The 27688-nt window shown below is 45.0% G+C and overlaps 1 protein-coding gene across 2 annotated transcripts; it reads left to right on the top strand.

Moving 5' to 3' along the window:
* ZNF18 (zinc finger protein 18) lies at positions 1–27360 on the top strand. Of its 2 annotated transcripts, none has more exons than XM_004760145.3 (7): positions 1–341; positions 11968–12471; positions 13684–13873; positions 14308–14399; positions 20167–20251; positions 21338–21445; positions 26077–27360. In XM_004760145.3, the coding sequence occupies exons 2-7, from the start codon at positions 12085–12087 to the stop codon at positions 26853–26855; spliced, it is 1641 nt and encodes a 546-aa protein (XP_004760202.1). In that variant the 5' UTR covers positions 1–341; positions 11968–12084; the 3' UTR covers positions 26856–27360. The 2 variants fall into 2 exon arrangements, with proteins under 2 accessions (XP_004760202.1, XP_012915739.1); XM_013060285.2 differs by lacking the exon at positions 1–341 and adding an exon at positions 11372–11472.
* The last annotated feature ends 328 nt before the right edge of the window (positions 27361–27688 follow it).

The raw sequence follows: 27688 nt of genomic DNA, 5'->3' as shown, positions 1-27688 counted from the left end.
GGCCCCGCCTGAGCGTCTGGGCTCCTGGCAGAGTCGCAAAGATGCGGAGCCGGCACAGGGTCTGGGACGGACAAGGGAATGGTCTTGGTGGACCGTCGCAGCGACTGGAGACCAGCGAGACAGCAAACGCACCAATCTGGAATGAATGACCCAAGCGCCGCAGAGGGCGACTGGGAGCGGCCTGGGAGCCGAGGACGCAGGAGAGGCGGGGCGACTCGGGCGGCCAATGGGAGCCCGCGCCCCAGCATAGGCCACGCCCCTTCGCGTCAGCGCCGGCGCCGGCGGCGCGCGCAGTCGCCCGCCTCCCGGAAGTGCGCCTGGAGTCGGCGTCGCGGGCCGAGGTGAGCGCGCGCGGGCTGGGCGGGCCTGGCTGCGGCCACCCGGGTTGGGGCCTGGCGCCTCCTATCTCGGCGCTGGGCTCGGTGGGGCCTCCGGGAGCGGCGGCTGCGCCGGCGGACGCGCGCCTGATGGTCTCGGAGGGCTCAGGGACGCGGCGGGTGCGGGGCAGGGGTGGCGGGGCCGAGGGGCTGTGGGGTAGTGGAGACTCCGCTGCCGCGAGCGGGCTGTAAGCGCCGGACTCCTCGGCCGCGCCCCTGGACCCGCACCGAAACCGGGCCGTTTCCTCTGCCTTCCCCGGAGGCTGGAAGAGAGGGGCCCCGCGTGGGCTGATGCCCGGAGCCTCTCTCTCTGGGTTGCTTTGGGCGCTGCGCAGCGAGAGTGGAGGATACCTGGGTGGGGAGCGCTGCCTCGGCCTCCGGGATGCCGCATTCCAGTAGCCCTCCAGCCTCAGGGCGTTTGTGAAAGCCCCCAAACCCGCCCCCCAGCCCCAAGTCCCCCAGCGTTGGCCGCTCTCCTCCCCAAAAGACAGGCCTTGCCTGGAGCTTCGTGGGTTCCAAGTCGGCCGCCCCTTGTGAGCCTCCCGAGGTTCCCAATCAGTCAACTCTGATACTTGCCTTGCAGGGGGTTTGCGAGGATTAGCAATGGCAGGAACGGGGCCTGATAAGGAGCTGATACATAGTGTTGGGGGAAAAATTACTCGTATGCTCGTTAAAGACGGCGAGGCAGCGTTTGTTCAGGCGGGCTGCTGCAATGCGGGTTTGCAGGACCGAGAGCTACCGGGCTGCACGGTGCAGCAAGGAGGAATGGAGAATTAAACAGCCAAGGAGCCCCGGTGCGGGGGCGGGAGCGAGGGGTCCGCGGATGGAAAATGACTAAGAGGAAGCATCCGGGGCAAAGGGAACTGTGGCTGACATCGACTTGCCTGGAGTTTTGCAGAAGTCAGGGCTGGTGTGATAGGGAATTTGTTCAGGTGTGGGGGCCGATCAGACACCATGGTTGATGGAGAATTTGACCAGCTATCGGAGATGAGGGACTTTCCCTCTACACAGGACTCAGCGAGGTTCTTGCTAAAACGGGACTAAAAGGGTCAAGGACAGACCTGAAAGGCCAGGCCTTGTCAAAAAGAGGACTCCCTTGACTTGACTGAAGTTTGCTTCAGCAAAGAGTGTTTGTCAGTATGGGGTACACAGCAAAGGGCTACTTGTATGCATAGGTATGGTAAGCATACTTACCTAAGGGTACATTTTAAGTTCACGCTGATTGGTTACAGGTTGAATAACAACTATACAAGTGGGATTGCTTGAAACATTTTTCGTAACAGGAGCAGATACTCATGAAGTCATTGGAATAGAAACTACCCTCTATAATTTAATCTAGAATAATTGAGGCATTTTTTTCTTAGAATTTTTTTAGGATATAATTACTAAAATCAGATTTAAATATTTTATAAGATTTATAATTTCCCCTAAATGTTATCTGAACTGCTGTCTTCATTCAGGAAGCAAATAAATTTGAATGAGTCCACCCATCAGTCTCTTGCCATCTGAAATCTTTCTACTTGTTATTTGAAACTCGGGAGCCAAATAGCTTTAGGTAATGAAGGATGCTTGTATATTCATCCAGTATTTATTTAATATTTATGTGTTTATTTGTTAGATTTTTATTTATTTATCTTAGAGCATAAATGGGAGGGAAAGGAAGGGAAAGAAAGCCCAAGAAGACCCCACACTGAGTGGTTGGAGCCAGAAGCAGGGCTTGATCCCAGGACCCCAAGATCTTGACCTGAGCGGAAACCAAGAGTAGGCTGCCCAATCAAGTTTGCCACCCAGGCACCCCATTTATTTATTTATTTATTTATTTTAAGTAGACCCCGTGCCCAGGGATGCGGGGCCTGAATTCACAAACCTGAGATCAAGAGTGGGACACTTGACTGACTGAACCACCCACGTGCCCCTTATTTAGTATTTTAACATATTCAAAACTCGTTTTTTTCTCTAGAGCTTTAGCGGTTACCTATACATTTTGATACTGTGTTTTCACTATCATTCAATATGAAAACATTTTAATTTTCAGGGTGCCTGGGTGGTTCAGTCAGTTAAGTGTCTGCCATCTGCTCAGGTCAGGATCCTGGGGTCGGAGGTTGGAGCTCCAAGTCTGGCTTCTTGCTGGTGGTAGGTAGGGTGGGCAGGGGGTCGGCAGCCTCTCCCTTTTCATATCCCCCTATTGCTCTCCTTGTTTTTGTGCCTTCTCTCTCTTCCGCTGTGTCAAATAAATAAATAAAAATCTTTAAAAAAGAAAAGAAAACATTTTAATGTCTGTTGTGATTTTTTCCTTTGGCCATAGGTTATATTAGTTAATAATTTCTGTATGTTGGCATTTTCTAAGTATCTTTGTTACTGGTTTCTAATTTCATTGCACTGGGGTGCAATTGAGATTCCAGTCTTTTCTTCTTTATGCATGTGGTGAATGTTTCATATGAACTTGAACTCGAAATGAATGTGTGTTCTGCAGTTGTCAAGTCTGGCCATTAGATTGCGTTGGTTTATAATGCTCAGATTTTCTGTAGCCTTACTGTTTTGTTTTTTGTTTGTTTTGTTTTGTTTTTGTTTTTGGTCTTTGCTTTCTATCAGCTATGAGGATTTGTCCCTTTAGACTTGATATTAGGTGCATATACATATTGGGTTTTGGGTTCTAAATGATTGGACTCATCATAATGATATGCTCTTTTTCTTTATTTCTTGAAGTCTCTTGGTCAGATACTAATATAACCATACCAGCTTTTGTATGCTTGCTGTTTGCATAGGATGTCTTTTCCCCCATTGTTTTATTTCCAAACTTTTGTGTCTTTATGTATTAAATATCTCTATTGTAGGCACTCTGGTTAGGTCTTACTTTTCTAAATCTGGTAATCTTATAATTCAGATGTTTAGTCCATTTACATTTAATGTGATTACCGATACAGTTGTGTGTTAGTGGACCATACTCTCTTTTTTTCCTGTTGATCTTTCTGGGTTTTATTCTCTTGATCTTACTGTATTCCGAGATAGTTTTTTTAAGGATTCCTTTATTGGTTTTTTAAGCTGCACTTCGTATAATATTTTTACAGCTACCAGTATGTATCTTTATCAGAGTTTAACATATTAGAGTTTAATATTTATACCACTTTATCCTAAACAATTTACATTTCTCATTCCTGCCTCTTATTTAACACCTTTACACGTCCAGTTTGTCACCTGACATTTAGGTATCACTTCCCACTTCCTATTCCTTCCTCATTTAACAACTCATAAGTGTAATTACCTGATTGTTACCATTTACTCACTCCTTTGTGCTGTTTTCATATCTTTTACTTCTACTTATGTTCTATGTACATGCTGTTGTTATTTTTGATTTTAATAGTGAGTTGCCTTTTAAGGAAGTTAGAAGTGAAAGCATAGTATTTTTATATTTATACACCATATATATAAATATATATATAAAAATTTATATATTTACCGTTTTTGGAGATCTTCATATCTTTCTGTAGATCTGTGTTTCCCTTCAACTGGAAAGGTGTCCTTTAACATTTCTTATAGTACAAATCACTGTTGAGGGGTGCCTGAGTGGCTCACTCAGTGAAGCGCCGGCCTTTAGCTCAGGTCATGATCTTGGGGTCCTGGGATCGAGCCCCAAGTTGGGCTCCCTGCTCAGTGGGGGGCCTACTTCTCCTTCTTCCCATATGCACCCCCTACCCTCATGCTCGCTATCTCTTTTTCAAATGAATAAATAAAATCTTTATAAAAAAATCACTGCTGAAAAATTCTCCTAGCTTATTTTTCTGAAAAAGTATTTTTTAAAAATTAAAATGGAGTTAACATACAAAGTTCTATTAGTTCCAGGTTTACAACATACTGATTGGACAATTCCGTACATTACTCCATGTTCACTACAATAACTGTCTTCACCATACATTGTTATAACATTATTTATATTCTCTGTGGTGTGTTTTTCCTCTGTGATTTGATTGTATATACTGTATAAGTTGTTATAACTGAAAGTTTGTATCTCTTAATCCCCTTTATTTATTTTGCTCATAACCCTCACCCCCCCTCCCCTTTGGCAAACATTTATATTTAAGAGTCTGGCTTTTGTTGTTTATTCTTTTTTTTTTTTTTTAATATTCTACAAATAAGTGAAATCATAAGGTATTTTTCTTTTTCTGTCAGACTTACTTCACTTATCCCAGTGTCCTCTGGGCCCATCCATGTTGTCAGAAAAGGTTAATATTTCATTCTTTTCTATGCCCGAGTAATATTTCATCGTATATGTACACAGTATCTTTATCCATTCATCTATCAATGGACACTTGGTTTGCTTCCATATCTTGGCTGTTGTAAATGCTGCAGTAAACATAGGGGTGCATTTATCTTTTCGAATTAGTGTTTTTGTTTTCTTTGTATAAATACCAGTAGTGAAGTTACTGGCTCATATGGTATTTCTATTACTTTAAAAAAAATTTTTTTTAATTTTAAATTTTAATTTAAAAAAATTTTATTTATTGATTTGAGAGAGAGCAAGCAAGAGAGAGAGAGAGAGAGAGCGCACAAGAGATTACAAGCCAGGGGAAGGAGTAGAGGGAGAAGCAGACTCCTTGCTGGGCAGGGAGCCTGACACAGGGCTTCATCCCAGGACCCTGGAATTGTGACCTGAGCCGAAGGCAGACTTAACTGACTAAGCCGTCCAGGTGCCCCAGTATTTCTACTTCTTAATTTTTTTCTGTTTTCCACAATGGTTGCGCCATTTTACATTCCCCCAGCAGTGCACAAGGGTGCCCTTCTCTCTACATCCTTGCCAACACTTGTTATTTCTTGTGTTTTTTTATATTAACCATTGTGAGGTATCATTGTGGTTTTGATTTGCGTTTTCCTGGTGATTAATAATGTTGAGCATTTCTTCTGTATCTCTTGGCCATCTGTGGGTCTTTGGAAAATTTTCTCTTCAGGTTTTCTGACCATTTTTTAATTGAATTGTTTGTTTTTTTGGTGTTGAGTTGTAGAAATTCTTTGTATATTTGGATAGTAATCCCTTATTGGTTATATCACTTATGCATTTCTTTTTCCATTCACTAAGTTGCCTTTTTGTTTTGTGGGTGGTTTCCTTTGCTGTGCAAAAGCTTTTTCTTTTGGGGTAGTCCCAGTGGCTTATTTTTGGTTTTGTTTCCCTTGCCTGAGAAGACATACCTATAAATACGTTGCTAAGGGCAGTGCCCCAAGATTTTCCTGCCTGTGTTTTCATTTAGGAGTCTTATGGTTTCGGGTCTCACTTTTAGGTCTTTAATCTATTTTCAATCTATATTCTAAGAAAGTGGTCCGGTTTTGGGTGCCTGGGTGGCTCAGTCGGTTAAGCATCTGCCTTTGGCTCTGGTCCTGGGATGGAGCCCTGCATAAGCAGGGACTCTGTTTCTCTCTCTCTCCCTTTCTGCCTTTGGCTCTGGTCCTGGGATGGAGCCCTGCATAAGCAGGGAGTCTGTTTCTCTCTCTCTCCCTTTCTGCCCCTCTTCCCTGCTCATGCTCTCTCTCTCTGTCAGATAAATAAGATCATAAAAAAAATGTGGTCCAGTTTCCTTCTTTTGTATGTAACTGTCCAGTTTTCTCAGCACCATATATTGAAAAGACGCTTTTCCCCATTGTATATTCTTACCTCTTTTGTTGTAGATTAATTGACCATATGGATGTGGGTTTATTTCTAGGCTCTCTATCCTGTTCTGTTGATACATGTGTCTGTTTTTATGCCAATACGGTACTATCTTAATTGCCATAGCTTTGTAGTTTATCTTGAAATCCTGGAGCAGAGATACCTTTAGCTTTGCTCTTTCTCAAGACTGCTTTGGCTATTGTCTTTTGTGGTTCCATACAAATTTTAGGATTATTTTATTTTTTATTTATCTATTTTTTTAAAAAGATTTTATTTATTTATTTGACAGAGAGAGATCACAAGTAGGCAGAGAGGCAGGCAGAGAGAGAGGGGAGGAAGCAGGCTCCCCACTGAGCAGAGAGCCCGATGCGGGACTCGATCCCAGGACCCTGAGATCATGGCCTGAACCGAAGGCAGTGGCTTTACCCACTGAGCCATCCAGGCGCCCCTAGGATTATTTTAGTTCTGTGGAAAATACTATTGGTATATTGATAGGGATTGCATTGAATCTGTAGGTTGCTTTGTGTAGTCTGGGCTTCTTAAACATACTAATTCTTTCAGTTCATGAGTGTGCTGTATCTTTCCATTTCTTGTGTTGTCTTCAGTTTTTTCAATAATGTCTTACAGTGTTTTTTTTTTTTTTAAGATTTTATTTATTTATTTGACAGACATAGATCACAACTAGGGAGAGGCAGGCAGGGGTGCGGGGAGGCAGGCTGCTTGCTGAGCAGAGAGCCTGATGCGGGGCTCGATCCCAGGACCCTGAGATCACGACCTGAGCTGAAGGCAGAGGCTTAACCCGCTGAGCCACCCAGGCACCCTGTCTTTTATAGTTTCCAGAGTGTAAGTCTTTCACCTCCTTGGTTAAAGTTATTCCTAGCTATTTTTTTTTTAACGTGCAGTTGTAAATGGGATTGTTTTCTTAATTTCTCTTTTTGCTATTTCTTTATTAGTGTATGAAAACACAGCATTTTTTTGTATGTTAATTTTGTAGCCTGCAACTTTACTGAATTCATTTTTCAGTTCTGATAGTTTTTTGATGGAGACTTTAGGGCTTTTTATGTATATCATCATGTCATCTGCAGGTAGTGACAGTTTTACTTCTTCTTTACCAGTTTGAATGCTTTTTTTTTTTTTTTTTAAGATTTTATTTATTTATTTGACAGAGATCACAAGGGGGGGTGTGTGGAAGGAAGCAGGCTCCCTGCTGAGCAGAGAGCCCAATGTGGGACTCCATCCCAGGACCCTTGGAATAGTTTGAGAAGAATAGTTATCAACTCTACTTTTTAAAAAAAAAAAAAGATGTTATTTATTTATTTATTTATTTGACAGAGATGACAAGTAGGCAGAGAGGCAAGGCAGAGAGAGACGAGGAAGCAGGCTCCCTGCAGAGCAGAGAGCCAGATGTGGGGCTCTATCCCAGGACCCTGGGATCATGACCTGAGCCGAAGGCAGAGGCTTTAACCCACTGAGCCACCCAGGCGCCCCTCAACTCTACTTTAATGTTTGCTAGAATTTGCCTGTGAATTTGCCACATTTTCTTGTGGACTTTTGTTTGTTGGGAGTGTTTTGATTACTAATTCATTTTCATTACTAATAACTGGTTCATTCAAATTTTCTAGTTCTGAATTAGTTTTGGAAGGTTGTATGTTTGTAGAATTTATCCATTTTATTTCTGCGTTGTCCAGTTTGTTGGTATATACTGTTTCATAATATTCTTCAGTAATCTTTTGTGTTTCTGTGAATTCAGTTGTTACTTTTTCCCTTTCATTTCTAATTTTACCTATTTGAGCCCCCCCTTTCTTGTTTATGAATCTGACTAGAGGTTTATCAATTTTTAAAAAATATTTATTTATTTTACAGAGAGCATGCACAAGTGCTAGTGGGAGGAGGGACAGAGGGAGATAATCTCCAATAAACTCCCCACTGAGTGAAGGCAGATGCTTAATGACTGAGCCACCCAGGCAACTCTGGATTTTTTTCTTGTTATTGATTTCTAGCTTAATACTGTTGTGGTTGGAGAAGATGCAGGATATGATAACAGTTTTTTTTAATTTATTGAGACTTGTTTTGTGGCCTAACATGTGATATGCCCTGGAGAATGTTCCAAGTACTCTTGAAAAGAATGTATCCTGCTGTTTCTGAATGGAATATTCTGGAATGTTCTGTATATTAATCTCTTAGTTCTGTCTGGTCAAGTATGTTGTTCAAAGCCAGTTTCTTTGTTGATTTTCTGGATGATGTCTCCATTGATGTAAATAGGGTGTTAAAGTCCCTTATTATTGTGGCATGATTGTCAGTTTCTTCCTTTATATCTGTTAATATTTGCTTTATGTATTTATCTCTTGTGTTGGGCATATGAATATTTACAGTTGTTACGTCCTCTTCTTGTATTGATCCCTTTATCATTATATAATGCCCTCTCTGTCTTTTTGTTATAGTCTTTATTTTAAAGTCTATTTTATCCTATATAATTATTGCTACCCTGGCTTTTTTTTTTTTTTTTTTTTTTTTAAGATTTTATCTATTAGAGAGAGCACACACATGCACGTGCAAGCACGATCAGCGGGAAGGGGCAGAGGAATAGGGAGAAACAGACTCTCTGCTGGGCAGGGAGCCGGAAGCAGAATTCGATCCCAGGACCCTGGGATTGTAACCCGAACTGAAGGCAGATACTTAGCTTACTGAGACACCCAGGTGCCCTACCCTGCCTTTTTTTTTTTTCTTCTCTTCACTCTATTTGCATGGTATATGTTTTTTCATCCTTTCACTTTCAGTCTGTGTCTTTAGGTCTGAAGTGACCTCTTAGAGGCAGCATATTGGTAAGTCTTTTTTTTTTTTTTTAAAGATTTTATTTATTTATTTGACACAGAGAGAGACAGCAAGGGAGGGAACACAAGCAGGGGGAGTGGGAGCAGGAGAAGCAGGCCTCCCATAGAGCAAGGATCCCAGGACTCTGAGATCATGACCCCAGCCGAAGGCAGAGGCTTAACCCACTGAGCCACCCAGGTGCCCCTCTTTATGTCTTTTGATTGGAACATTTACACCATTTGAAGGCATAGTTGATAGTTATATATTTGTTGCTCTTTTGTTATTTTCTTATTTTGTAGTTCTCTTGCTCTCTTCCCTTTTGGTTTGATAGCTTTCTTTAGTGTTTGCTTGGATTCCTGACTATCTTTTGTGTATCTATTACAGGTTTTTGATTTGTGGTAACTACTGGTTTATATGTACTGTGTATAGCAGTCTCTGTTTAGTTGATGGTTAAGTTTGAAGATCATAAGTAGGCAGAGAGGCGGGCAGAGAGAGAGGGGGAAGCAGGCTCCCCGCTGAGCAGAGAGCCCGATGTGGGGCTCGATCCCAGGACCCCAAGATCATGGCCTGAGCCAAAGGCAGAAGCTTAGCCCATTGAGCCACCCAGGTGCCCCTGAACACTTTTTTTTTAAGAGTAGACTCCACACCCAGCATGCGGTCCAGCACAGGGCTGGAACTCAAGTCCTTGGCCTGAGATCAAGAGTCTGATGCTTAACTGAGCCACCCAGATGCCCCAATTTTGAACACATTCTGAAAGCGGATGTCTTTATTTTAATTCTGATTTTTGAAAGATGTTTTTACTCAGTCTGGAAATCCAGGTTGATGGTTCTTTTTCTAGAATTTGCATTTGGTTCTTTTTGTAATTTCTATTTCTCTGTACAAAGTCCCTATCTCTTCTCTCATTATGACTACATTTTTCTTGTAGTCCTTGGACCATCTTTGGGTTGGCTTCTCTTTCATATTTTTCCTTTTCTTAAAAAAATTTTATTTATTTGACAGAGAGGGAGCATGCGCATGAATAGGGGGAGTGGCAGGCAGAGGGAGAGGGAGAAGCTGGCTCCCTGTAGAGCAGGGAGAGCCCCATGTGGGTCTTGATTCCAGAACCCTGGGATCAGGACCTGAACTGAAGGCAGTTGCTTAACGAACTGAGTCACCCAGGTGCTCTTTTCATGTTTTTAAATGTCCTATAATTTTGGGTTACATCTTGATATTGTGGGTGGCACATTGTAGATGCTAAGGGTTCTGTGACCTTCCTTTGAGGAGTATTGAGTATTGAGTTTTGTTCTAGCAGGCAGTTGAGCTACTCACTGATCACCTTTGACTCGAATTAGCTTTTTTTTTTTTTTTTTAAGATTTTACTTCTTTATTTGACACAGAGAGAGGAAGAGCATATAAGCAGGGGAGCAGCAGAGGGAGAGGGAGAAGCAGGCTTTCCACTGAGCAGGGAGCCGGATGTGGGACCCAATCCCAGGACCCCAGGGTCATGACCTGAACTGAAGGCAGACACCCAACTGACTGAGCCACCCACGTGCCCCGAATTAGCTTGGTTTCATATCTTGTTAGGACAGATCTCTGGAAAGCCCACAGTGGATCCTGAGGCCTGCAGCCTCTGTTTAGTTGATGGTTGCTTAAGACTGGGTTTCCACTGCGGGTCTATTTTGAGGCTTGGCTTTAGGCTCTACTAGGGCAGGTTTAGAGTAGGTCTTATTCTAGGATATGGTATGTACTCCTAACATGCCACCTTTCTGGTATCTCAAGATGCTTTGGGTATTAGTGAGGTCTGTCCATTCTCAGTGGTCAAAACTGATACCTCTCATCACTGCCTGGCATTTTGAATTTCTTTTGGTCCTAACCCTGTAGCAACAGCTCTCTTATAAACCTCGCATAGAGAGGGAACAGCAACTTTATTTATTGATTTACCATGTATTTATTTATTTTAGAGAGAGTGTGTGGGAGCGAGTCAGGGATGGAGAACAGAGGGAGAAGGAGAGAGAATCCCAAGCAGATTCCATGCTGAGCATAGAGCCTGACGCTGGGCTCGATCTTGTGACCCTGAGATCATGACTTGAGCTGAAACCAGGAGTCGGATGCTTAACCAGAGAGCCACCCAGGTGCCCCGGAAAAAGCAGTTTTTATTTTTTCTTTTTATTATTTTTTAAAATTTAATTTCAGCTAGTGAACATCTAGTGTATTATTAGATTCAGAGGTAGAGTTTAGGGATTCCTCAGTTGTATGTAACACCCAGTGCTCCTTACATCACGTCACCCAGTTACCCCATCCCCCCAGGCCCCAGAAAGCAACTTTTAAAAAGCCGGAGTGTTATGCTGATCTCTGATTAGGCCAGACAGATGAAGTGATTGGGTGTGTTTGCGTGTTCATTTTGTTTTTATTGTTGTGGTTAGTGTTATGGAGAAATGATGACCCGTAGCTCTTTAATAACATTCCAGGACTGACCCAATGAGCCAACATTAGGATCTTATGCAAGAAAGTTAACTTGAAATAGTACGTGATTCTTTAAACATTTCCGAATACTAACTGTGTCATTTAATATTTCTCTCTTCCCTGTCTTAGTTACTGTCTTCTACATTTTTATACCAGTCGCCATAAAGGAGTGCTCACTTAGTTCAAGGCCAAAGGAATGTTTTTGAGGTAGTCATTGTTTGTTCTATGTCTCCTTTAAGCCCAGGTTTGAAAATTTCAGCTCTGACAGGTTTTCCTAAATTCCCAAATAGTCTGGTTTTCCATGTGGCACTCAAAAGAGATCACCTAGAAATTTCATTGCATCTTTTGGGGGAAAAATCACTTTGTTTTCTTCATCTTCCTATTTATTACAGAAGCATCAGATTATTTCAACATTAGCCTTTATTTCTAGGGCTTAGATGTCTTCGTTTAGCTTTACTTTGTAGTCTGCAGACGTACCTATGCAGATAAGGAAGGGTGCAGAAGAGCCGTTGGCTTGGAAACCTCTAGTGAAAATGGTTCACATGGTGCATTTAGTTTTTCTGCCTGGTTTGCACGTTTGAAGACTGGGAGGGAATGTTGTCAAATGCTCAGGCTGGTGATGCCAGGTTAGAGAGTATTAATATTTGCTTGGTGGGGCATGTGCCTTCTTTCTCACCGATCATATATCCCTCTCCTGCCCAGCCCTGGCTCTCACTCCCTCTCTAGCGACCCTTTGAGAGCCTCAGTGAAGACCCTGTCGTCCCGGCGACAGCTCCGCCCGGAAGACACTTCATCTCAGAGGTCTTGCCAAGCCAGAGGATGCCCGTGGAGCTGGGGCAGGCCCTGGTCCCGCCGCCACCCCTGGCGAAGGCCGAGGATGCCCCGTTCTCTGGACCAGCTGCTGGCCCTCGAGGGGAGCTCTCTAACCCCGAGACCGCTCGCCAGCTCTTCAGGCAGTTCCGTTACCAGGTGATGTCTGGGCCCCACGAGACACTGAGACAGCTGCGGAAGCTCTGTTTCCAGTGGCTCCGGCCAGAGGTTCACACGAAGGAGCAGATCCTAGAGATCCTCATGTTGGAGCAGTTCCTGACCATCCTGCCTGGGGAGATCCAGATGTGGGTGCGGAAACAGCGCCCCGGCAGCGGGGAGGAGGTGGTGACCCTTGTGGAGAGCTTGAAGGGAGACCCGCAGAGACTGTGGCAGTGGGTAAGCAGAGGGTTGAAGCTGCCAGGGACGCACGGGGCTTCTCTGGGACCCCTACCGGGTGTGTTGTCCTGTTTCTGACCCTCAGCCGTGGGGGTGGTTTTCTGCACCAGTTCTCCAGTTCTCCAGTTCGCCGATGCCAGCGAGGTGTCTTATGGTTCGGTTAGATCTGACACTGATACTCGCGGGTGGGCAGACCCAGTGGGATCAGGGTTGGTCTCACCAGCCTGCTCCCACTTCAGACACCAAGCTCGAGTCAGCCAGGCCAGCTGTATTGAGACTGATGGCCTGTAGGTGTGGAGGTTCCCACCGCCCCCTCCTTGGGTTTGTTAACTCCCCAGCATGTCTCTGAGGAGGAGGTTTCCCTGGCATCTCTGGGCCATCCTCCCAGCCCTTCTGTGTGGCCAGCTCAGGAGCTCCCTGAACCCATCGTACAGGGGATTTGGGGGAGCTTTCATTACTTAGGCATGATAATCATTAGCCGTTGTTGATTGAACATCTCCAGCCTGTCTCTCTTTCTCAGGGGCAGAGGGTTGGGGCTGTGGGTTCAGTCCTCTGGTCACCTGGTTGGTTCCTATGGTGACCAGCCTCTATCCCGAGGCTGTCTGGGGGCCCACTGAGTGTCACCTTCTTAGCATAAACTCAGGAATGGTTGAAAGGGGCTCATGATGAATAAAAAGGTTGCTCCTATCACTCCTGTTGTTTCGGCAGTTCCAAGAGTTTTAGGAACTCTGCCAGGAACCTGGGACAAAGACGAAATACATATTTCTTACTATACCACATCAGTATATCCCCATAGCTCCCCTAATTCCAAGACTCTGAATGAACACTTTCTCATCCTTAAAAATAGAAGATAAAGTCTCTTGTCCCATTCCATCTTTATACAAAAGTGTTTGAGAAGTTGTTCAAAGGATACCTGAGTTTTAATTGGTGGAGACTATCCAGTAGAAACACATCACTACTAGCACGTTCAGGGTCTCCCAGGCCCAATTCAGGCCTCAGCTCTTGGTCCCTCTCAGGATGTTTTCCTCACAGGTTCCTACTGGTCTAGACAGAGAAGTTGGTTTTCTCTTCCCCTACTCCATGTCCCAAATGACTGCCTTATTATCTGTTATAGAGCTTTAGCTTTGTTTCTATGTTTCTAGAGTTTCTTTATTTCTTTCTGAGAACCCCTCAGTCTAGATCTTTTGGTAATTAGTAATATGTGGTCTCTAGATCAGCATCCAGGTTCTAGGACAGGAAATCTTGTCAGAGAAGATGGAATCTGCAAGCTGCCAGGTGGGGGAAGTGGAGCGTCATCTTGAAATGGGGCCTCAGGAGCTGGGGCTTCAGGACTCACCCTGCAGGCCTCTGGAGCCTCCAAGCCAGACCGTGAAAGAGGAGTCTGACATGGAACAAGAATTAGGTGAGAAGCAGTTCAGTTACTCGTGGTGGTGTGTGATGCTTTCTTGGGGAGTTTTGGGGATTGTGGTTAGTGGGCCTCAGAGTGAGTTGAAAATGAGAGGCTGCTCAGATGAGGGTATCTCTGGAAAGTTTGGAACAGGGTGGATCCACTGAATCCCTCTGATTTGGAGATTCAGTCTGTGAATCTCCTTTGTGACTGGGCCAGACCATGTGAATGTTGGTTCTGAGGAAAGGGGAAGGAAGGAAGGGGAAAATACAGGTGAGGCTGCTTGCAAGGCTGGGGAGTTGGGGTGTTTAGGGAGGTAAACGTGAATCTTGACATCATGGATGGTGGGACATGCATTAGTTCTCATTTTTGACAGTTTTTAATCCATGCCCTGCGGGGAGCAGATTGAAATGACCTCTGATCTCCAAACTTTCTGTTCCTCCCTTTAGCGATGACTGCTGCCCCATGTCCCGCCCCACCAGAGGAAAGGCTCGTCAGAGACCAGGACTTCGGAGCCTCCTTTCTCCAAGCAGCACCCCCGGTGAGCTGGCTTCCCTGCCTCTCTCACCCCAGAGCCGGGCTTGAGGGTGTCAGCAGTCAGGAGGGTGGAAAGGGGACATGTTCTCAGAAGCAGAGGGGAAGGACATCAAGAACGATACCCATGGAATGAAACCCAAGTCTCAGCATTTCCCTCGAGGCAGAATGTTTAGCAATTATCCTGATAATGGAATCTGGGTCCTGGAAGAAGTGGCCCTCTTGTTTCTCCCTTTTCCTATTCCTTGGGTTATGCTGAGAAAAGGCTCTGCTTCATATCCTGGTCTAGGCCTTGCCCATAGGAGTCAGTCTGAGATTTTGAATGCTTCTGTTTAATGTGGGACAGGTGGCCTCCCCCAGCTTTACAGAGGCGTAATTGACAAACAGCAAACTGCAGTTACTTCAAGTGTATAGTTTGGTAAGTTTTTGACATGTACACACATGTGTGAAACCATGACCGTAGTCAGGATGATAAACAGACTTGTTATGCCCAAAGGTTTCCTTTTGCCCTTTTGCGATCCGACCCTCCTGTTCCACACACTCCCCCAGTCCTGAGATCCCGAGGCCACCACTGAGCTGCTTTCTGTCACCATACATTGGTTGGCATTTTCTAGAATTGTATGTAAAATGGAATCATGCCATCTGGACTCTTCCCTTTGTTGTTTTGCGTGTAAGTTTTCTTCTTTTAATATTTTCTCAGTGGTTTTTAACAGTTGGACTATGATGGACCTGAGAGTCATTTTCTTCATGTCTCATATAGTTGGGATTCTTTGGAAATCTTGGATCTGTGGACTTATAGTTTACAAGAAGTTTGGAAGAATTTTGGCCAGTATTTCTTCAACTGTTTTGTGTCTCCCTTCCTTCTCCACTTCTTTGTAGACTTTGAGAATAACACCTATGGGGTGTATAGAATGACAATGTGACATTTGTTAGATCTCTTGAGTTGTCCCAGAGCTTACTGATGATCTTCTCTCTTAAAAAAAAAAAATCTGTTTTGGGGCGCCAGGGTGGCTCAGTGGGTTAAGCCTCTGCCTTTGGCTCAGGTCATGATCCTGGGGTGCTGGGATCGGGCCCCACATCGGGCTCTCTGCTCAGGAGGGAGCCTGCTTTCCTCTCTTTCTCTGCTTGCCACTCTGCCTACTTGAGATCTCTGTCTGTCATGTAAATAAAAAAAAAACAAAACTGTATTATTTTGGATAGTTTCTGTTTATATGTCTTCAGGTTCACCAATCCTCTCTTCCACAAAGTCTAATCCACTGTTAATTCCATCCCGTATAGTTTTCATCTCTAGAAGTTTGAATTGGGGCTTCATTATATTTTTCATGTCTGTACTTAACATGCTGGGTCTTTCCTACACCGCCCTGAACATGTAGGATGTGGCTCTGCCATCTGTGTCAATGTCCTTGTCTACTACTCTATCATCTGTGTCATTTCTGAGTCACTTCTGATGGATCGATTGATCTCATTTTGAGGTGTTTTCCTGCTCCTTTGTGTGCCCAGCAACCTTTGACTGGATGTCGGACATTGTGAATTTTACCTTGCTGGGTGCTGGGTGTTTTGACATTCCTCTAAATGTTGTTGAATTTTGCTCTGGCATGTGGTTGAGTTACTTGGACGTAATTTGTGTTACGGCACCAGAGAAGTCTTTAGTCTGGGCTTATACTTTTCCCACTACCAGCAATACCTTTTCATATATTCTTCCTGATGCTGCCTGATGTACAAGGTTTCCACTCTGGCTGGTAGAAAATAACTGTTTCCAGCACCATCCAAGCTCTGTTTCCTCTGCTTCTTTCGGGGGATCTTTCCCAGACTTACGGGGAACTCTGTATGCATCTCTGGAGCTCTTTCTCTTTTCAGCTCCCCACTCTGGTCTTTTGTCTTGGTAACTATAACTGCCCTCACCACCCCAAATTCTGAGCTCCTTCTGCCAGCTCAAGGTGGAGGAGGCTGTCTGCCTCTACCTGGCCCCCCCACCTCTGCTTCCTGGGCTGCTCTCTCCAGGCAGCAAGTTTGGCCAATGCAGGGCTCCCTCCCCTCATTCGTTTCCTCACTTTCAGGGATCTCTTCTCTGTTCTGCCTGGCATATGATGCCTGTGAACCATTGTGTCACACACTGTGTCCTCTTTTCAGTTGTTGCTGTGGGAAGGTAAATCCGGCCTCTGTTACTCCATCTTGGCTGTGAGCACGTTTGGGAACAGGTTTATTTTGAACACGTAGTTAAATTAACAACTCAGAAAAGTTGGTTTGATTAAAAACAAGGTTTTTCTGGAACCTGTACATCTTGATCAAAGCATTGTTTCAGACCATGGGGAACCCTTCTTGGATTTGCCTTTGGGGTACTTGGAGCGAAGGTCAAGGTAGGGAAGCCAGTAGGTGGAGCTTGGTGTGATGCTCAGGCCAGGTGTGAGCCTCAGCTTTCCCAGGCTTGGAGATACAGAAACCAGAAGATCTGCTTCACACAGTTTTAGTGACTCAGGGATACTTGTCTTCCTACTTTCCAGAGACCTAGAAAGCAAATTTTTAGGCAGGAGGTTTCCTATTGACAACGATTTGGGTATTCTGTGAGACATTTCAAGGAGACACGGAGGATTATTGTTGCCTCTGTAGTAAGTACAGAGTATCTGTGTGAAAGGTCTGTAACAATTTCTTAACATACTTGAACCCGTAGAGTTAAGCATTAACGGTACATGACTTGGTTTGGATAGCTCAAATCAAAAGACTAAAAATGTTCAGCAACACTGTGTGTGTATGTGTGTGTGTGTGTATTTCCCTACATTGCAGATAACTGATAGCCACTCAGCCCAAACAAAAGTCACTCTTGTCCAATTCCAGCATCCCTGCTCCAACCTCTAACTTCTAACAAACTCCTAACAAAAGCCATTTGCATCGGAAGGACCTTGATATTTAATGGATGCTTTGTGAAGGGAGGGAGATACTAAAATAGATGGAATCATTCCCTCTGCTGTTTTCTACAGGTTGGGAGATTTGTGAGTAATGCCAGAATAATGAGGTAGCCTGCCTGCACAGTGGTCCTTCGTTGTTAGGCACCGTGACTGAGTTAGAGCCTCACACAGGTTCAGTCCTGTGCTTTCCGGCTTCTGGAAAGGAGTCCTGTGTGTGGAACTCTGCGCTAGTCCATTGTGCAGTGTCTCCTGGGCCCACAAGGTGGTGCTGTCTCCACACAGAAAGATTACTTTTTTATCAGAGTCCACCGTTCTGTCCTTCTGGAGTAGGAATTGAGATTTTGTATTTTCTTTGTTTATAAAAATGAGGAAGAAGGTAAGACGGGTGCAGCTGTGTCTTGTCTTTTGGAGTCAGGGCTTGCTTCATGCACCCCCAGCTTCCTGGCAGTTCCTTGAGTGAGTGTGTGGCTTCATGTGGAGATATGGTGTTTAGAGCCCTCCTGAAGCATCTTTTCTGAATTTTGAATGAACTGGTTGTGGCTCTTGGGGATTTGGGGGGCTGCACTCTCTGTTGACTTGTACTCTCCTTGGGGGCTCCCATTTTGGTGACCATAGAACCGGCCATGTGTCCAGCAGGCCGGGCAGCCGAGCAGTCTCGCCCGTGCTTGGTGGCCCCGTTACTCTCTCTGTGGCCACCAGAGCAAGGGTCAGTGTCTTCTGATAGGGAAGGTCGAAGGGTCCTATATTCAGCAAACTGGTTATTTGCTCAAGCTGGCTCTTTTCAGCAGGCTGTTAAGGTAGCTTCACTCACAGATCAAGAAAATAAGCTCACAACTCTATGAATTCCTTTATATTATTATTATTAAAATACAAATTTAAAATGTGGTTATAGCGACACCTGGATGGCTCAGTCTGTTAAGCCGCTGCCTTTGGCTCAGGTCATGATCTCGGAATCCTGGGATCGAGTCCTGCATTGGGCTCTCTGCTCAGCAGGGAACCTACTTCTCCCTCTGCCTGCTGCACTCCCTGCTTGTGCTCTCTCTCTCTCTCTGAAAAATAAATAAATAAAATCTTTAGAAAAATGTGGTTATAGTTAATCCTTAAGTATATGGCAAAATAAATTAGTCACTTTGCACTTAAAAAAAAAAAAAGATTTTATTTATATTAGAGAAAGCTATGTATGAGCAAGGGGAGGAACACAGGGAAAGAATCTTAGCAGAGCCCCACACAGGCCCGATCTCAGACCCCGAGATGGTGACCTGAGCTGAAATCAAGAGTTGGACACTTAACCAACTGAGCCACCCAGGAGCCCCCACTTTTCACATTTTTATCTTATAAAAAGAAAAAAAAATAATCCAACTTTTGCTTTTTAAAATTTTCGCTTAGTATCTGCTCATTGCAGACTTTTGGTATCTTCGTTCTTTTTCAGGTCTTCGCTTCCCTTTTGTGTGCTGTGGGGCAAGACTTGATTTAAGACTGAGAATGGCTTCCCTGAGTATACCTGTTCGTAGGAGGATCTCATTTTCTTATTCGTCCTCCTCATTTTTGCCCCCCGTAGCTAGCAGTTTGTGATAATAATGGATGGCTATCGGCTTTGAGGTTCCTGAAAGCGTACAGGACCCCTTAATTCTCAAACCCTTGGTGGACAGTCTGGGAGACCAAGTATCCCATAGACCATGTGTAAGATAATAACGGTAATAAATGTATCACTTCCTGAGGAGTTACTTGCCAAGGGCTTTGTTTCTCCCAGACAACATACATGGAGTGCCCTCTCTGCCCTGGGCATTGTCGTGGGGATGGAGAAAGCACAGGAGCTCATGTAGCTCATGCGCTAGGAGGGGCAGGTCTTAGAGACTTGTGCGTGCGTGTGTGTGTGTGTATGTACACACACAAAGCATTCGACAAACAGCTGAATGCTGTGAATGAAGACTACAACATGCTGTGAAAACAAGTGATGCCTTACTTGTTAGCTTTCGTGTTTCATGCTCTAATCAAGTAAGGATGGAGACGCAAAGCTTATGTGACTTAGGCTCACACAGGAGGCCCCTGTGTCTGACTCCAAGGGCTGTGCTGTTCATGAATCCCACCTCTGTACAGACCAAGTCTCTAACAGTCAGCTCCTTGGGGGCAAGATTGGAATTTGAATTCACAGGAGACCCCAGTTAGGCAGAGTTCCCAGTTTTGAGCCCCTGCTCTCCAGTTTCCTAGGCAAAGAAGGACATGCTTTGGGGATAATAGGGGCGCATCTTGTTCTCATCGAGAACCCATCGATTTTCCACTAAGTGGGAGGAAAAACTGGTCTAATGTTAGACTTAAACTCAGAACCGTTGGGGGGTTTCCAAGCGTGCACGGAGGCAGTGTCCGTCTCTCTGCCTGGAATCCACTGATCTGTGTCCTGGAGACAACGCAGTTGACGTCCTCATGGGCTTTTGCCACCATTTTGCTGATTTGCTCTTGCATTTCCAACACGTTCCCTTTTAATTTCTTTTTCCTCTTGAATGTCCAGATTTTAATGAAATGTTGGGACTCTTAGGTTCTTACCATTCAAAGACCTCTACTATAAGCACTGAGTCAAAAGAAAAAACTAAAGGACAGTGTAGAAAAGGCCTGTGCCTTCTCTCTATGCCCTTTAGTCTTAAATGTGTGCAACTGGAAAAAATAATCCAGAACCTTAAAACTTGTTTTCTAACCAGGGCAAGAAATAGTGACGTGGAGACTGTAGGTTTTTTTGCCCTTGGCCTCTTCAATGAGCCACCTCCCGCCATCCTTAGCTCTTCGGATGGGCTGCTAGGGCACGGTCCTGTTTTCCTCGAGGTGGGGAAGGCTGGTTCACAGACCTGCAGTGAAGTCACGGCATTGTGTGCTTTCTAGGAGCAGTGGAGGCACTTGGATTCCTCGCAGAAGGAGCAGTACTGGGATCTCATGCTTGAGACCTATGGAAAGATGGTGTCCGGAGGTGAGGGCATGTGCTAGTCTGACGGGAGGAGGCGTGAGACATTTCCCGTGTCTCCTTAGAGACAACTGCTTCACTTCACGTTCCCTGGGGAGGGGAGGGCATGAGGGGTACATCTGGGAACTGGAGATAGCGCTTTATCTTTTTTTTTTTTTAATTAATTTTATTTATTTATTTGAGAGAGAGAGAATGAGAGAGAGCATGACAGGAGAGTGAGCGGTCAGAGAGAGAAGCAGACTCTCTGCCGAGCAGAGAGCCTGACTTGGGACTCGATCCCGGGACTGACCAGGATCATTACCTGGAGCCAAACGCAGTTGCTTAACCAGCTGAGCCACCCAGGCGCCCCTGGAGACAGAAGTTTAGTGAGAGTTTCCTTGTACTGAAAGGATTCCGTCTGCTCGGAACTGTCACGGCTGCATTCCATATAGTAACTCCCGAAATCTATGAGATAGGTGATGGTCTCGCCATGTTGAGATGACCATGGCTGAGTGTCAGATCAAGCCACATGCTCACTGTTAACGTAGCTTGCGAGTGCTGAGTTATGACAGAACTCAGCATGGCTGACAGTCCACGCTCTGTGCCCCTACACCGCACTGTCCCACCAGCCATTGGCGGGGCCCAGTCACGAGCCTGGCACCTGCCAGGTGGTGTGGAAGGCCTGCTGGTCATCTGTCCACACTCTTCTTTTTTGTGACCTTCACCGTATATCTCAGAAGATATATCTTAGAAGCTCCCAACAGCCTTCTAAGATCTTTATTTCTTTCTTCCTTTTTTTTTTTTTTTTTTTTTAAAGATTTTATTTATTTACTTGAGATGGGGAGAGGGAGAGAGAGCATGAGCAGGGGGCTGGGGAGAAGCAGACTTCCCATTGAGCAGGGAGCCTGATATGGACCCCGAGACCATGATCTGAGCCAAAGGTAGATGCTTAACCAACTGAGCCACCCAGGCGCCCCTTGACACAAGTTTTTTGAGTGGTTTCCAGATCCTTCGTGCTTCCCTTTCATGGTCAGGTTGTACCTTTGAAGGACACAGCTTGGTCCTCAGTTCTTCCCTTTCATCTAGGCTTCCTGTTATCTCTCTGTGTGCCAGGCGTTTCCAATTCCAAGTCTGATCTGACTATTTCAACTGAGTATGGGGAAGAGCTGGCAGGGCTGCACCTCCATGTCAGCGAGAAGATCCCAAGAACCCCCTGCACTGGTAAGTGATCTCTCATTTCTGACCTGTCAGTAAATCGGAAGTGGAAGGGGAGGTACTAGGACCGAATGTCTATGAGCTTGTCTGTAACTAGCCGTGATCCGGTCAGCCCGGTTTGAGTGCTGAGGTTGGGTCTCCTCGTTTCTGGTATGGGGCTGTTGATGCGTATATATGTGAGCATGGAGCAGAGACCACACGTGGACCTGCTGCCTTCCGTCTTGTGTGCCTTGACAGCTTGCTTTCTCACCGAGGATAAGATTAGGACAGATGGAGACCGATACAGATAGGAGTCGAATTCCCATTGCAAAAAGGTGACATAAGAGCAGTCTCTTCCTGACTCCTTTGTTTTTCTTCTCTTTCTTTCTTCTGGTTCTAGCAGAATGAATGCTAATTAAGATAGAACAGAAAAGCATGTTTAACTAATCGCCAAGCACCCAACTTTCACTAAACAGCAGCAACGACAAGCACTTTTTATAAATCGACTAGATTTATAAAAAGTTTATAAAAAAAGATTTATTAAAAGAAAAAAAAAAAAGACTAGAGAGGAAGAGATACACGACCTTGTTCTGTTGTAATGGAGCCATCACCCTTTGTTTGCCGCAGTCTGTTTCAAACAGTGCAGTTGCTGACACCTACCTGTCATGCATACCCACGCACCCCCACCAACACCCTTCTCCACAGACGAGAGATCCCAGAACTGTGCAGGAAGAAAAGCACGAGGGATGCCAATTATATGACAAGTCATTCTTTCTCCTCCGTGGGATTGAATTAATTATTTTCCTTTGCTAATGTACTACAGAGACAGCAAGCATCAAAGGAAACATACAGTTTTAATTCTGATATATTTATCATAAGACCATTTCACAGGGATTCCTCTGGAGCAGTATTTTTCAGACTGCGTTTAAGGACCCATCAGCATAGTATAAAATCATCTTCTAGGTTGCAACTAGCATTTAAAAATTGCAATGATAAGACTGAGTAGAAAATATCAGGATGCAGACAGAAAATATCAAATGTTAGGGTAGGTAGCATTTCAGGAAATTTTTGTTCCAAATATGGGTGTGCGTTTTGTATCTCAGTATCTCTTATTTTTTTCTCTTATCTCATAATTCTTACTGTGGTTGGAAGACAAGAAGAGTTTGAAAACACTGCTTTAGAGGTTGTTGCAGTAGGATTTTTGACATATTTTTTCTTTTTAAAGATTTTTAAAAATTTATTCATGAGAGACAGGGAGACAGAGGCAGAGGGAAAAGCAGGCTCCCCTGCTGAGCAGGGAGCCCTGTGCGGGGCTCGAATCTAGGACCCTGGATCATGACCTGAGCCAAAGGCAGAGGCTTAACCGACTGAGCCACCCAGGTGCCCTGGATTTTTGTTTTCATAGATTTTATTTTCCGGAGCATTTCAGATTCACAGCGAAGTTGAATGGAAGGGACAGAGATTTCCCAAATGCTCCCTGGCACGGGGATTTTATTTGTGATACATACATAGTCATATACATGATGATATATTTGTGATTTATAGCTTGCATTTCTCCACTTTTTTTTTTCCCCTCCTCCTTCAACCCACCTGCTGACATGGTCCCATTAGATCTTACCTTAAAAGAGACTGCGGAGCATCTATAAAACTAGCCTGCATTACATAAAAGGGCAAAGAAATGCCATTGTCAGTTCCTGAAAGAGAGGCTACGTGGGAAGAGAGGCCAGGGAGGTAGCACGTGCAGGCTGGCCTGGAAGGAGTGCTTGGGGAGCCCTGTGGAAAGTCGGTGCCAGAGGTGCAGGGGTTCAGGGATGGGTCCCGGATTAGTGTGGGAACAAGTGACAGGACCAGAGAGGGCTGCCCCGTCTAAAAGACAAAACAGTTAGCCATTCTACCAGATCTGGACTCACACCGAGGGGGCAGAAGTCTCAGGAGAGAACATGTGTGCTGTTTATTTGACCATATGGGGGAATAGCTCCTAAAGCAGGCCAGCAGGGGAGTAAACCTCAGGAAGCCCTGTTCTCGCCGCCTGTCAAAATCCCAAGGGATTTACCCCCCTCTCCCAAACAAAATTCCTTGGGAAAATGAATCTCCAGTCGTTATCTGGGAGAATGCTGCAAGAATACGCAAGAGTCTTGGAAGAAGAATGTTGCATCAGCATTAGGTCTCTAAATATTAAGAGTCTGTCAGTTTCATCTGGCTGGCTCAGCGGTGGAGCGTGTGACCCCACCTCGGGGCCAGGAGTTTGAGCTCCACATTGGGCGTGGAACCCACTTCCAAAAAAAAAAAAAAAAAAAAAGAAAAAAAGAAAGAATCCATCATTTTAGAAAGGTGAAGTCATCAAAATGAGGGGTTATATAAAAATTGCCTCCCAGACTGATGGAACAGAAAAGGGAGCCTCGGAAGGGACACTGGTCTGTGCGGGGATTTAGCGTGTGGTGGAGGAAGAGGGAGCACAGGTTCATGGGGGCAGGGATTTTTCATCAGTTGGTTTAGATTTGGAGAAAAAGATATAAAATGTGAAAATAATAGTAAGGAAGGATATGGGTGACTGTTTGTCTCACATCTGGAGCGGCGAAGATTTTATCAGTATAAAAGCTACGGAAGAAAACAGTTAAGGAAAAGTGATAAGAGTTGAATATATTGAAAAATAAAACCACGCCACAACTTATCCATATGCATAAATAACCCCAAAGAAAACTAAGGTAACTAAATTGGTGAAAAACATTGTTCATTAACACGACGGATTAATGATTATTTTTCTTAATATAGAGAGAGTTCATGCAGGTTAATAAGAAAAAAAATGACTTTCTCAATAAAAATGGGCAGCAGTCTTGTGTGAAAAATAGCTCACAAATATGAAAAAATTCATCCTTTATTAACTAAGGAATTAAAATTTATAACGAACACCTTATTTCTTTTGACTGCTCTCAGTGGCCAGTATCTTAGAAATCGTCAGTATTTAAGTACTGAATGCTCTCCTTCACTTAGCGCAGCTGCTCCTGGCAGGGGGTCATAGTCCTTCTGGAGATGGAGTGGCCAGTCAGTGTCAGGAACCTCAGGAGGAGCGTTCGTGCTTGCAGACATGGTACTTAGACTTCAGGGAACCGGAAGTGGTCAGAAGTGTGGACGGAGAAAGACTGCAGCAGAAACCGCCAACAGACAGCCTCCATTTCCACAGTAGGAGGGTTCCTTCAGGAAGTCCTGTGCTTTGTCTTAGGTGTTAATGGTGACGACTCCGCGATGGACTGTTGTTCTGCTTTAAAGTGGTATTTACAGAGACTTCTTTAAAGACAAGAGGAAAAGTACCTTTGTCATTTGAGAGGAATGTGTTCTAAGACTCTGTGAATTAGCAACTCAGATCTAAGTTGTTGGCAGATTCCTGGGTCTCTCGCAGATAATTTGAAGACACTAATACAGGAAAGGAAAGGTACGTAGCTTCCTTAGATCTGCAGGAGGAAAGTAATTTTTCAAAAGTTGGAAACAAATTCTTCTACCAAAATAAAGGCCTTTATGCTATGTATCGTTTAGTGGTAATAACCAAAAACTTAATTTAGGAGGAAAACAGGCTATTTTTTTAAAAGTTTTTTATTTATTTGAGGGAGAGAGAGTGCGTGCATGCAGGGAGAGTGAAAGAGAGAAGCAGACTCCCCGCTGAGCGCAGAGCCCCATGTGGGGCTCGAATGCAAAGCCCTGAGACACTTAATCTACTGAGCCACCCAGGTGCCCCGAGAAACACAATGTTTTAACTTAATCTGAGTTAGTGAAACACAGGTGAGTGCTGCATTGAGGCACAGGCTGAGGGACCCATGTCTGTGCTGTACCCTCACTGTGCATTAAAGCCACACAGTAAGGTGACACATTAATGCATTTCATGAAGTTTTAGGTGACTTGTGAATAGGAGAATCCATGTGAAATTGGTAAATAGTGCTGTTTACAATTTAAGTGCCACAAAGCCAGGTATGGAATGGTGTATACGATATGATGTCAGTTATGTAAAAAAAGAAAAAATAGCACATGCGTACATACATAACCATGTATATAAACTGTAGACATGCATGGATCAAACAGACACAGGGAGGAAATGTATAATCACCATTGTTCCCTGTGGGTGGTATGATTGAGGTTAGTCTGGTTTTCTTCTGTTTTTCTCTCCAAATTTTTATTAGTGATCAGACTCATGTTTTCTGTAGAACCAGGTAAAAACGAATCCTTTTTCAGAAGAACACACTGCTGTAATACACTTGGTTTCCCCGGGCCTTAAGAAATGCAGGCCGCTCTGGGTGCCTGGCTGGCTCCATCCGTGGAGCTTGCGACTCTTGATCTCGGAGTTGTAGGTTCGAGCCCCATGCTGGGTGTGGAGATGACTTAAAAAGAAAATCTCAAGAAATGCATGCTGCTTATTTACGGGGGCAGGGCCCCCTGTGTGCCCCCTCCACAGTCAGACATTCTCCTCGGCTCTAGTGCCGGATCTCTTAGCCTGGACCCCAGCAGTGAGTGCTAGGCACTCGGGCTGGATGATAGCATCCTTCCTCACTCCCTGATGCCCTCTTGACAAGAAGCGTTAGTGTTTCACGACAACCCTTTTCCTGACATACCGGTTAGAAAACAGGGCATCCCATTGATGGAACGATTTCAGATCTTCTTTCTTCTTCCAGGAGACAGGCAAGAGAACGACAAAGAGAACGTGAATTTGGAAAATTGTCGAGGCCAGGAAGCCTCCGATGTCTCCTGTCAAGCGTCAGGAGAGGCACCTTCGCAGGCTTCCTTGGGTGGCCTCTTCAGTGAGGATGAACCGAGATGCTTTGGAGAAGGGGACAGTCTCCCCGGGGCTCTGGAACACTTGCAGGGGGAGGGGCCAGTCGGCCAGCTCTCGCCCCACGGAAGGAATTCTGGGAAACCGCATCCGGCTAATCCCCATCCAGAAGAACTTTCCCTGCCGTGGCTGGAGGAGAGGAGGGAGGCCTCCCCGAGAGGGCAGCCGAGAGCCCCCATGGCCCAGAAACTCCCCACCTGCAGGGAGTGCGGGAAAACCTTTTATAGGAATTCTCAGCTGGTTTTTCACCAAAGGACTCACACCGGAGAGACATACTTTCAGTGCCCCACCTGCAAGAAAGCCTTTCTGCGGAGTTCTGACTTTGTGAAGCATGAGAGGATCCACACGGGAGAGAAGCCTTGTAAATGCGATTACTGTGGCAAAGGCTTTAGCGACTTCTCGGGGTTGCGTCACCACGAGAAGATCCACACAGGAGAGAAACCCTATAAATGTCCCATCTGTGAGAAAAGTTTTATTCAGAGATCCAACTTTAATCGACATCAGAGAGTTCACACAGGAGAGAAACCTTACAAGTGTTCCCGCTGCGGGAAGAGTTTCAGCTGGAGCTCAAGCCTTGATAAACATCAAAGGTCCCATTTAGGAAAGAAGCCCTTTCAGTAGTCAGGCGCTCTCAGCCCAGTTCTGGCTCTGGTCTGTTTAAAAATACTTCGTTCCACCTGGAGAAATTACAGCTCTTAAAGACCAGCCCTGTTTTCTCTTTGTTTTCTTCCGGGATGAGAGAGGAGAGTTACCTGAACGCGGCTGTGGCCTGGGAGGACATGGCCGCCCCTGGGTTGGATTTTGTGTTGGTTTAGTTTCTTGCTTCTGCATCAGGAGAAAGAATAGTCTTCCTCTTTCAGCTCATCTCTTTTTGGATCCCTTGGGGAAGAAAGTAGTCCTTGGAAATCCTGTTTTACAGGTGCTGTGTGGGGAGAGTCGAACCGGATTAGCCACAGTTGCTGCTCATGGGAAGGACCTCAGGCCGGCTCTTTGGGTTGGGGGTCGTGGGGCAAGTCTCCTGTTCCAGAAGGGGCAGCGGAGAGGGCCAGTGAGCTCCCGTGTGTTGTCATAGAGGTACAAAACTAACTTCAGGCGTCCCTCGTTTTAAATAAACTTCTTAAAGCCACTCCCGGTCTTATTTGTGTCTCTACTCTCGACTGTGTTTTAACTGTAACTCTAGTGCATTTTCTCACAGAAGCCCCCGAGTGGTGGTTGAGCTCCTCATCATCCCGTACAAACTTACCAAGTGTATCAGTCAGCTGAAGAGGGGTAGGAAACCGCTAACCTGGTGTCCAGGTGTGAGAGCTCGCTTAGTGCTGGGTGTTCTTTCTCTCAGGTAACTGTGTGTCATCTCTGGTGTCCTTCTGAGCTCACCTCCCACTTGCTCACCTGCCTCAACCTGCCCCTCTTTCTCCTGGCTGTCAGTTTTCCAAAGTGTTGTGTGCTTTAAAATT

This window comes from Mustela putorius, unplaced genomic scaffold (assembly GCF_011764305.1).
Source record: "Mustela putorius furo isolate JIRA1106 unplaced genomic scaffold, ASM1176430v1.1 tig00000695_pilon_pilon_pilon, whole genome shotgun sequence".
Taxonomy (NCBI): domain Eukaryota; kingdom Metazoa; phylum Chordata; class Mammalia; order Carnivora; family Mustelidae; genus Mustela; species Mustela putorius.
The sequence above is the reverse complement of the archived record's forward strand: the minus strand, read 5'-3'. Positions and strand labels throughout refer to the sequence as shown.